At 45.1% G+C, this 10,394-nt stretch overlaps 2 protein-coding genes across 3 annotated transcripts in view; one reads left to right on the forward strand and one right to left on the reverse strand.

The window, feature by feature from the left end:
- Positions 1-269: 269 nt before the first annotated feature.
- On the reverse strand, positions 270-2,979 carry denr (density-regulated protein). Of its 2 annotated transcripts, none has more exons than XM_019892314.1 (8): positions 2,789-2,979; positions 2,239-2,333; positions 1,642-1,661; positions 1,484-1,568; positions 1,311-1,391; positions 1,103-1,219; positions 876-1,015; positions 270-606 (listed from the first exon to the last, which is right to left on the reverse strand). In XM_019892314.1, the coding sequence occupies exons 2-8, from the start codon at positions 2,321-2,323 to the stop codon at positions 562-564; spliced, it is 573 nt and encodes a 190-aa protein (XP_019747873.1). In that variant the 5' UTR covers positions 2,324-2,333; positions 2,789-2,979; the 3' UTR covers positions 270-561. The 2 variants fall into 2 exon arrangements, with proteins under 2 accessions (XP_019747873.1, XP_019747872.1); XM_019892313.1 differs by having other exon boundaries at positions 1,311-1,400; positions 2,789-2,978.
- Positions 2,980-4,790: 1,811 nt separating this feature from the next.
- hip1r (huntingtin interacting protein 1 related) overlaps positions 4,791-10,394 on the forward strand; it is a 10,934-nt gene continuing 5,330 nt past the window's right edge. The window contains 17 exon segments of the mRNA XM_019892316.1: positions 4,791-5,205; positions 5,355-5,418; positions 6,094-6,236; positions 6,423-6,479; positions 6,572-6,652; positions 7,059-7,135; positions 7,219-7,280; positions 7,459-7,599; positions 7,858-7,915; positions 8,000-8,075; positions 8,212-8,334; positions 8,499-8,621; positions 9,033-9,216; positions 9,308-9,396; positions 9,750-9,866; positions 9,936-10,048; positions 10,389-10,394. The exon segment at positions 10,389-10,394 is cut by the window's right edge and continues 166 nt beyond it. Coding sequence (XP_019747875.1) covers positions 5,125-5,205; positions 5,355-5,418; positions 6,094-6,236; positions 6,423-6,479; positions 6,572-6,652; positions 7,059-7,135; positions 7,219-7,280; positions 7,459-7,599; positions 7,858-7,915; positions 8,000-8,075; positions 8,212-8,334; positions 8,499-8,621; positions 9,033-9,216; positions 9,308-9,396; positions 9,750-9,866; positions 9,936-10,048; positions 10,389-10,394 — 1,595 coding nt within the window. The 5' untranslated portion in view covers positions 4,791-5,124.

Here is a 10,394-nt window from a genome sequence, read left to right on the forward strand (position 1 = left end):
CTATGATTGACAGTAAAAGTTCATTTTTACATTTGTACTTCGTACTTTTCAGGGCCTGCAGTTTTTTCATTGAGTCAGCACTGAGTCAGATTTTTGACAAGTAGCCGTACTTTTCCTTAAGTACAGAATGCGAGTGATTTTTCTACCTCTGCCTACAGGGAATCGTATTGACCAGGAGAGGCATCAAAGAAAAATAGTAAATGTAATCCGCATCATAAACAAACCCGCAGACAATTACGATCAAAGGCAGCAGGTGAGGACAGATGAGCAGCCCTGAAAAGAAATCTTTTTAATGGTTTAAACAAGGGAAAAACCGGAATCGATGAGCCTACGCTTTCACTTCAGGGAACAACAGTGTGTGGAGGGGCTGACATGAGACCACACCCTTTGGCGAGAAACATGAAAGAAACCAAAAGAAATGTCAAGTGAGTGGCCAGGTACTGCGCAGCGTTTTATGTACAGTAAATAAAATAGGTATAAAATGACGTTAAGGTGTACATTTGGCCGAGTTGTCATTTCTGGTCACATCCACGTTTTCAGTAAAAGTGCACATTTTGGTCTTCACTTCTTCACCTCGCCCAGATCATCGATGCTGTCGTCATCCACCTGAAACACACAACGCATACTTTACTACTTTGAGCTTTGTTACAGGACGAGCAACTTTGAGCTAATTTTTCTATGGGTAACTGGTACGAGCTTTACGAGCCAGTCTGAGCTTCGCAGCCAGTGTGAAGCAATTTATCTGCAAGTAGCTAGCCTCAACCAATTTGTATGCAATTAGCTAGTGTGAGCAAATGTAGCTGCTAGACAGCTACGTTGTTAGCATGAAGTTTGTCGTCTTTGTTTTCCCAATACACCGATAGACATAAACTCACCTCGGGCCACTTCTCTTGAATGACGTCGGTGATGTCGTCAGTGAAATCTCCCTGAATGATGATCTCGTCCTCGGCCGTGACGGAGGCGCCACAGGAGAACTTCTGAGCAAAGAACCGCTGAGCCTCTTTCAGCTCAATGTCTGTAGACCATCGCCACCACATGACACAGTGTTTCAGCATACAAATTGTAGGCAGTATACATGCAATCATTCGTGCAACAAACTCACCAAAGGTTGCCAGGCCGCACACCCGCGTCACGTATTTCTTCTTGGCTCGGGGGATTTTGGCTATCGTCACCTTCTGAGGGACCGTCTTCTTCTTCTGTTTGATCTGGCCTCGCCCGCCTGGAGAGGAAAGCAACACAAGTGAGTGCAATGGAGGAGGCGGCAAAGCCCACAATTCACTCCATCCAGAGTACATCGACGTTGCTCAAACCTCTCTTCTGCTTCTTCTTCTCCTCCTCCTCGGCAGCAGGGGGAACGTCTCCAGCCTCAGGGTCCTTTTTGGGGGCTTTGACTGCGGGGCCAGTAGGACAAAAGGACACAATGCAAACTGTTAAACACCAACATCACAAAGGAAAGAAAGAAAACACATTCAGTGACACTTACCGAGAGTCATCCGGGCAAAAACATCCGGGAAGTTCTTCTCCAGCCACTGCCGACATTTGGCCGGCTCGGGCATGTATTCGCAGTACTGTCGATGTAACAGGTTACAATTAATAATTGGACATACAGAATAAACAGAGTATTTGACATGTAACACTCACCTCTGAAGGGAGAGAGCACACTGTGGAGAGGAGGGAGGAAAAGGGAATGAATCCAAACTACCGCATCACAGACAAGACATGAGACATACGATACATACTTACGAAGGTCCGCTAGATTAATGCTAACACCCAATGCAAAATGCCATAGAGGGCCTAACAAAGGCACTACTAATGAAATCATCATAGTGTCGGTGATCTCAAGTTGCTGATGACCAAAGCCAGAAAACTAGTGAAGCGTGATGTTCGCAGTGCCAGCCCGAGATGTCAATTTCAGTCGACAGCAGGGGGCAGTGTTGCATAAAATGTCACCCTGGATTGGTTAAACACAGATGGATTTATTGGTTTATCGATAATTCTTATTCACCAATCCAATATTAACACCAACTAGTGGTGGCACAGAGAACATATTAAGTTGGCAACACTGACACAGCCTTAGTACTCTGGCTCCTCTCACTTCACAGCCACGTTGTTAGCATAAGCAGTGCGCATCAGCAGGGATGTGCAATTAACAATGGAACCGTCTTCATTAAAACAATTAACAAATAAACCTAATTTCCCAGTTCAACATACACACCTATGGAAAAAAAACAGTTTTACCTCCACAATAAAGAACTTTCAATGGGTACTTTGAATCGGGATCGACCGTTTCATGCTCTGTAGACTCCATCTCAGTAGTAGCCATCACAAAACGTCTGGAAAAAAGATATTGAATAAACATTGTTTGAGTTTAAAGCTGTCTCACACATACACATTATATATAACACCTCTTTTAAACAGATGTGTATACAGATTACTATTTTTCTTTTATTTATTTTCAACACAGGGGGTTTGGAGTGTGATGGAGTGTATTATTAGCTTCCTCGGTAGCGCCTACAGCTAAATGAATGTACATGAGCCGGCTCCGGTTAACACACGCCCGTAAATATTGTCAAACTTGAAAAGCATTTTTAAAAAGTACGGAGGCAGAGTTGTTTTTTTGTGCTACGAGTATCGTAAATTGGCTTTTCAAAACACACACGGTCGCGTTAGAGCAATTGTTCCTTCAGCCTAGTGTTGAGTCACACACAGCTGTCACCGTTAGCACCTCGTTAGCTTAGCAGGCTAGCTCCTCTGCCACAAACTCAAGGGAAACAACCGCGCAACGCACCCTGCAGAATATCCGTTAAACGCGATTTCTTCTTGATAACAACGTTGGCATTGTTGGCGTTGATGGACGCTTCAGATAGTCATTCTTTTGTTTGTTTGTTTGCTTTCTTCCAGGAGCTAACGCAGTATAGTTGGCGTACTCTGAGCACACCCAGCACGCAGCGCCTTGCTCGCTCGTTTGATGGAAGGGTGCGGACGAAAGAGTGCGCGCGAGCATTAGCGCCTCCTACAGCCTTGGAAGACAACAACGCATCCCGGTGTGGCTCGGAAACGTGATAGTCATCGTTTCAAATTGTCACTTGAATTCATTCACCATATTTTCTATGCATTAAATATACGAAATAGGTTCTATTTAGTACATGACAACGGTTAAAAAAGATTTCTTTATAACTATTTTATTTTTCATTGGGGTTTTTTTGCATCCGCTCTTTTTCAAAATTAAGAAACCAAAGGCTGTTATTTACCCAAACTATTCGATCTTTTAGGAGCGAGTATTGAAATCTCCAGTACATTAGTTTTTGTCCAAAATATATCATGGCAAATTGATCTCAGTCGACATATTTGTACATTATTTTTGAAACGAAGTTCTGCGCTCAACATTTCCACATGCTTCATGCTTTGAAAATGTTTTCTGAACGTTTTAACTAAAAGGAAAAATGAAGCAGACATACAGATAGTTGGGGAGAAATAGAAAGTAAAATAAAAAGTACAAGTAAAACGAGACAGTCTCCGAAATGTACTTTACTTCACTACAAAAGTTAAAAAAAGGACAATAAGGTAGCAAAACGACTAAAATCTATCCATCCATCCATTTTCTGATTCGCTTATCCTCACAACGGTCATGCGGTGGGCTGGAGCCTATCCCACCCAGCTCTCTTCTGGAAGTAGGCGGGGGACACCCTGAACTGGTTGCCAGCTAATCGCAGGGCACACACAGACGAACAACCATCCGCACTCACCCTCACACCTAGGAAGAATTTAGAGTGTTTACTAAAAACTACATCTGTATCAATGTTTTCAGGTCATATTGCACAGCCCTACTAGCTTCCTGTCAACGTTCACTCAGTCACTTCCCAGTCCCAATAATTCACTTCCTTGTGTAGACGAATCATTGTATCACACTGTACATCCAGGTTGCATCTCGTCAAACTCATGTTTGTTTCCTTTGCTCAGGGGAAGACGACAGCTGGAAAGACGAGCTGCTGCAAGTGGCCCACTCCTCTATCTGCCATTCCCTCACCCTCACCACAAGGAAGTGAGGACCAACGCTGTTTGCGAGCGACATGCTTCCCGTTGAGTCACATTCCTCCAGTTTGTGGATCACTGTCACGGCCAAATTAATTTTGCTCTTTTTCATGGGCATGTCGCCACCACCACTACGACAGCTGGCGGATGACTCCAGAGAAGCCGGGGGGGGGGGGGGCTTCATGGCCCCTGGTGACCTCCTTCTACTGTCAGAACCGCCAGACAAACCGCCGCCGCCACCACCTTAACACCCCAGCTGTCCAGGTTAAAGCCTGCTCAGGTGTTCAACTGCCACTCAGTGTGGTTTGGGTGTGTCCACACTCGACTTGTTTTGCTTTCAGAGTGCCGCAGCTCCACCCAAAGATAGCTGCTGTTCATCCCAGCAGGGGGAGGGCAGGCTGGGCAAGATTTGCTGACACTTCAAGAGGCAAATGTGAGGTGGGATGTGTGGCATTAGCATCCGCGTACCCTGTACTGCAAATTCATTATCATGAACAAGGGGGCATTTATGACCCCCGGGCAGGGGCGGAGGAGCACAGAGAGGTACGGTGGGGCCAGGCCGTTTTAAGATTTGAAAACAAATAAGAGAATCTCAAAAAGAAAGTGAATGTGTGTGTATACTGCATGTGAGAATTTGATTGAGAGAATGAGTGGGCATGTGTGAATGAGTGAGTGAGTGTGTATGAAGGAGTGAATGCGTTAAGAGTGTGCGAGTGTCGTGAAACCTGTCTTGCAAGATTCACACTGATTTCCTTGTATTGTCATACCTGTTACACCGCCTTCACTTCATTTCCCCACTGCCTGGCCACTGATTTATACACACACATCATTTTTGTGATTTTAATCCATTACATTTTTCGTGTTTTTTTTTTTCTTTTTTTAAGACACAAAAGACGCTCTTCACTGGGCTTTTTTTTTTCAGTTGAAAGGGATGTTAACCGAGGAGTAGACTCAAAAGCTTTTTGAGCTGGATTTGACACAAGCTCCGATTGGATTAAAAGCCATTTAACGGACTAAGATTTTGTTGTTATTGGACGTGCTTGTTTACAGCTGAGACAAGTGGATTCAATTTTGCTTCACAAGAGCGGCGAGATGAGCAAAACCAAGAACAAAAGCGAGAACAAGACAGAAAAGGCCCTGGCGGCGGAGAAGGAGCAGTTTGGAAAGCAACAGGTTAATCATACGCATTTACAAATGAGCAAAGTCGAATGGATATTTTTGTGTTCAATGTCATTAGGTAGTGTACCAAGCCAAGTGTGTATCAAAGTTGTGTGTGTGTGTGTGTGTGTGTGTGTGTGTGTGTGTGTGTGTGTGTGTTTCAGCTGCAATACATCAGCAAGTGCCTGACCTCAGCTGAAGCACCACCCAAATCGAAATATGTGCGCAATATCCTTTTTATTGGCGTTCACAACCTGGACCCAATTCTGTGACCGCAACGTAAATCCACATTGTGAGTGCCATTGTGTCGTTTTTCTTGTCATCGTCACGCTACCTTTTGTGGTGGCACCAGTGCTAATTCTAGGACCAGACGCAGTCCAGCACCAAATGCGGTATCACAAGCCAGAGAACTATTCTTTGAACCAGAACCAGTATCAAACCAGTTCTAGCATCGGAGCCAGTGCCCGCGGTGAAAAGAACTCCAAAAAGTGAGCCCCATTTTGGGGGTCATGTCGAGGTTCAACTTTTCCCTTTGCCATCAGTATTAACTCGGAGTGCTCACAATCTGAGTTTTATGCTGCTGACTCCAATGTCAATGGGGACGCGACACTGGACCCAAGCTGGTCTCGGGTTGGCTGCAGGTTGCCGCAGGTGATCGGTTGTTGTGATCGGCAATGAAAGAGTCTTGGGCTCCCTCTTACAAGTACCACTCAAGAAGCCAGCGGCAGCATTCTGGACCAACTGGAAATGCTCAATGGAGGCATGGCTGACTCCATAGGAAAGTGCAGTATGACTTCCCTGTGACTATGACTTTGGAGTCTTGTTTTTTGTTAGATTTTTTTTTTTTTCCAGAAAGTTGCAGATTTTTGGCGTTTTTACTATTTCCCTTGACAGCAATTGAAGACATCCTTCTTGGCAGTCACAAGGAGGGCGGAGCGGCCACCATGTGGTCGTACATCCTCAACCTGCCGCTGTCCAGCAACGCCATCATTAGCTGGAAGTTCTGCTACCTGCTGCACAAAGTGCTGAGGGACGGACATCGTAATGTAAGGGCCTGTCAACATTTTGAGGGGGCGGTGTCTTTCCAAGGGTTTCGATCTTTTAATTTTGTATTTTTGTTTGATTGGCACACCATACACCCCTCCGTACTGGAGCCAAGCACTATCAAAAGAAATGATGCAACCCACAACAGAGCTTTGCATCAACAATGTCCTCACTTGTCCTTTCGCCAGGCTGTAAGGGACTCGCACAAATACTGTCGCAATGTGAAAGACATGGGCGCCTTGTGGGTGCGTGAGTGGCCGTCGTTTGACGATGATGACGATGATGATGATGATGATGTTGTATCATGGATTATATCGGCACGTTGTGGCTCTCGCAGGGAAACCTGCACGATCGCTACGGCCACATCGTCGCCTTATCGGCAAAATTCCTCTGCCACAAAATGGAGTTTCACGCCCAGGTAAATCAATGTCTGTGTGTGTGTGTGTGTGTGTGTGTGTGTGTGTGTGTGTGTGTGTGTGTGTGTGTGTTAAAAAACACACACAATAAATTTGCATTGGGTGGCCGACTGGTTAGCAGGTCAGCCTCACAGCGCAGAGGCGTAGTGTTCGATTCCGACGAGTTTGTATGTTCCCTTCATGCCTCCATTATTTACATGTCCCAAAAAAATAAAAATAAAAATAAAAATAATAATTAAAAATCAATCTCTACTCCAATTCTTCTATCAAATTGAATTCAAATGCATGCAGTTAGTTGAACTAAGTGAATTGTATTCATGGACACCTGTGACTTATATTCTTATTTATGATTTCAAGTTTGTTCAATGATTCAAAGTCCTTTCATTTGTGTTTAATTCCATTGGAAAGCACAAAGTCATTCCCGGCAACCTGGAGGCCTCTGACGAGACTTTGGAGCGAGAAGCCGGAAGCGACATGAACAGAGTGTGAGCGCTGTCACAAATGTGTGTCGTTCTTTATGTTGGCCTTATTGCTGAGTTGTTACGATGAGTGTTTGGATTGACTGCAGGCTGGATATGACTCAGGAGCTGTTGGAATACTTGGACGCCGGGCTCAAGATGGCCGAGACAGGTTTGTTGATGTCTATTACATGCAGTCAAGCCTTGAGTGTTGTGGAGGATGTATTTCAGACCCACCCACAATTGTCAACAATCGGCAATACAAAAATAGACACGCTTAAAAATCTGCCTGAATACGCACGCGTGGGCGAGGATTTTAGAAGGACTGTAATTTGGTCTGGTCTTGTCAGTCCTGCGTCAGCTGGAGACCAACGGAGCCAAACCCAACACGCCGGCGGGTCAGTGCCGCCTCATCCCTCTGATCCCGCTCATCCCCGACTGCAGTTTCCTGTACCACTTCTGCGTCCGCCTCCTCTTCAAGCTCCACAGCCGTGAGTGACGGGCTGAATCCTTTGTAAAATTTTGGAGGGCGCGACTGAGCCAAAATGGCCACTACTAACCAAAACAGCGGATTATTTCAGGCACGGCTCTTTTGTTGGTCTTGTCATGATGGACAGTGTTAAACCATGTTCAATGTTAAACAACCTTCAGGAGTGGAATTAAAAACAACAACAAAAAAAAAAACATCAACCACTCTGCATTGCATGCTCAGCCACGTCGCCACTAGCCTAATGTCGTGCACCTTGTAGGGATTGCGGCGGATGTTCTTCTGGGCCACAGAGAGCGATTCCGGGAGCTATTCAACAGGTGCTGTATAATCAATACTGGTTGACAAACATACAGATGCTACAGTCGATGTTCAGTGCTCTATCTCATGTCTTTTTTTGCCAGCCTCAAGCATTTCTTCAACAAAGCCAGAGAAATCGAGTTCTTCAAAACCATCATCCAGATCCCGGAACTCCCAGATGTGCGTAACTTTGCTAGTCTTTCAACAGTCTTTTCCCTAATTTCAGTGTGATGTGCTTTGTTTTGGATAACATGAATTTTTACGTTGATTTTCTTGTTTCTGATTTTTTTTTTCTCTTCTTTATGACCCCTTAAAGGCACCTCCGAACTTTCTGCGTGCCGCCGCCTTGGCCGAGTACAAGAGGCCAGTGGTGGTGATTGAAAATGAGGAGCGCTTTGATGACATCGAGCCACAGCCCGACTTACGGGATTCCCAGCAGGTCTGTTTTCAAATATAGGGACTAAACTCAGCATAAGAATAAATACTCAGAGTACAGATACCTAAAATAATAATAATAAAACAAAAGACAAGAACAAAATAATTCACCACCACTGGCTAACCTGTGCTAACATGCTATATTTGTCAATGTTTGCCTCCCGGTAGTATTACCTGCTGAGTCAGATGGGCATGCCTGATGCAGACCAAAAGGAGCACCACAATGAGAATGAGAGCCTGAAGAGAGAACTGGACGTCCTAAAACCAGAACTTCAACTCATCAAATCTGAGGTACGCCGTCGTCGGAAACCTCGCTGATTTCTTCGAAACAACAAAAAACAGCGTGGCCCGAAATGGGAACCTTGAGGTACACCACGCTCCAACATGTGACATGCCCAGGGAAGACCCACGCAGGCATGGGGAGAACATGCGAACTCCACACAGGATGGCTGGAGCTTGGATACAAACTTGGAACCTCTGTACAGTGAGGCGGACAACATGCTAACTGGTCAAGCGCTGTGCCGCTGAAAAAAAAAAAAAAAGATCTAAATATATGTAGTCAATGTTAAAAACATTTAAAAGTCACAAATGTATAATTTACATTTCCCAAATTAGAATATGATAAAATACTGTAAAGAGTTCATATATAAGTCTTAAAATAAAGTAAAACACAACCAAATCTAAATACATCCTAAAATTTAGGCTCAGCGGTGTGTGACGGAGCTCCGGGCTCAAATTAACCACCTTGAGGCGGAGGTGGAGGAGCACCGCACCCACAAGCAGATGGCCCAGGTGGAAAACGAGCACCTGCGCATGGAGGTGGAGGCGCTGCGCCATGCCAACGTGGCCAACGTGGGCGCTCAGATCGGATTCAAGGAGGCCAACGGTAAACGAGGCGTAATAAACTCTTGTTGATTTTTTTTTTTTTTTTCGCTTTAATCCCGTTCAATCGTGGCTAACTTTCCTTCACCCGACAGGCCGCGCACAGGCGGCCGAACTTCGATTCACTCAACTCAAAGAGAAACACGCCGAACTGGTCACCAGTCACGCTGATCTCATGAAGAAGGTACAGTAACTCCCCCACATATTCGTAGATTACAATTCTCAGAATTACCTTTTTGCGAAAGAAGCCCCCACCGTCTGCCTGTCAAAATAGCAAAGTCATACAGATTGGTGTCAAGGAATGATTTTGATTTGATACATTTCGACAAAATGATGAGCTTTTAATGTGAGTTTAGCCTGGGTTGTTTGGAGAAATTAAAGAGAGTCTTGGCCATATGCATGTACACGTGCACTTCTGGTGCATTATTTCAATAAATCAACGTGTGACACCAGTTGCTTATATCTAGTTGTGGAATGCCGTGTGACAAAATCGTGACAATAACCCGTCTTTCGGGGTTTCGTGTTCTGGGTGTGTAGAACGCGGACACTACCAAACAGCTGGCCCACACAAAACAAGACCAGGAGGACATGTGGAGGACCAAACAGAAACTGGAGAGCGAGCTGGAAAACCTGCGTCGGGAGAAAACCAACTTGGTGAGATCTCACAAGCTCACGCGCACCAACGCAAAGCATTAACGTTTGCGTGATGGCTTACTCCGTCAGATTCACCTGCAGCAGAATGAGGCGGACCGCCTGAATAAAGAACTCCTGGAGCAAAGAGCTGAGTTAGCGCTCCTTCGCAGCACCCTGGAAAGCAAGGAGATGGTAAGATGTTAGTGTAGCATCAACTTTTGACATTTCAGTGCGTGGTTAGCATTGGTGGCTTAGCTTGCTAAGCTTGTTAGCGCCACAGCTAGTGGCCCTTGTTTGTGGCAGATCATTTCGGTCATCCTCGGACCCGACGAAGAGGTTCCTGTTGGCTTTTATTCATGACTATCGAGAGCCCAAATTTCTCAAAGAAAAAAGAAATAAATTCCATCATTGGTAGCTTAGCCACCACGATAGATAGTATTTCGGCCTTATCTCACAATCATAAAATTCCCCGATGAATGCGTATGCCTCCAAGGCATCCACAGCCTGCATCCATCTGGGTAAATTTTTACACAACAAAAATAGAATACC

This window comes from Hippocampus comes, unplaced genomic scaffold, assembly GCF_001891065.2.
Source record: "Hippocampus comes isolate QL1 unplaced genomic scaffold, H_comes_QL1_v1.1 scaffold145, whole genome shotgun sequence".
Lineage (NCBI taxonomy): Eukaryota > Metazoa > Chordata > Actinopteri > Syngnathiformes > Syngnathidae > Hippocampus > Hippocampus comes.

Coding starts and splice junctions, on each gene's coding strand:
- denr (XM_019892313.1), bottom strand. CDS start 2,323: ATGGCTACTACTGAGATGGAGTCTACAGAGCATGAAACGGTCGATCCC. Junction 1,220..1,310: donor GAAGAAGAAGCAGAAGAGAG/GTTTGAGCAACG, acceptor TTTCCTCTCCAG/GCGGGCGAGGCCAGATCAAA. Junction 607..875: donor TTCAAGAGAAGTGGCCCGAG/GTGAGTTTATGT, acceptor TGTGTGTTTCAG/GTGGATGACGACAGCATCGA.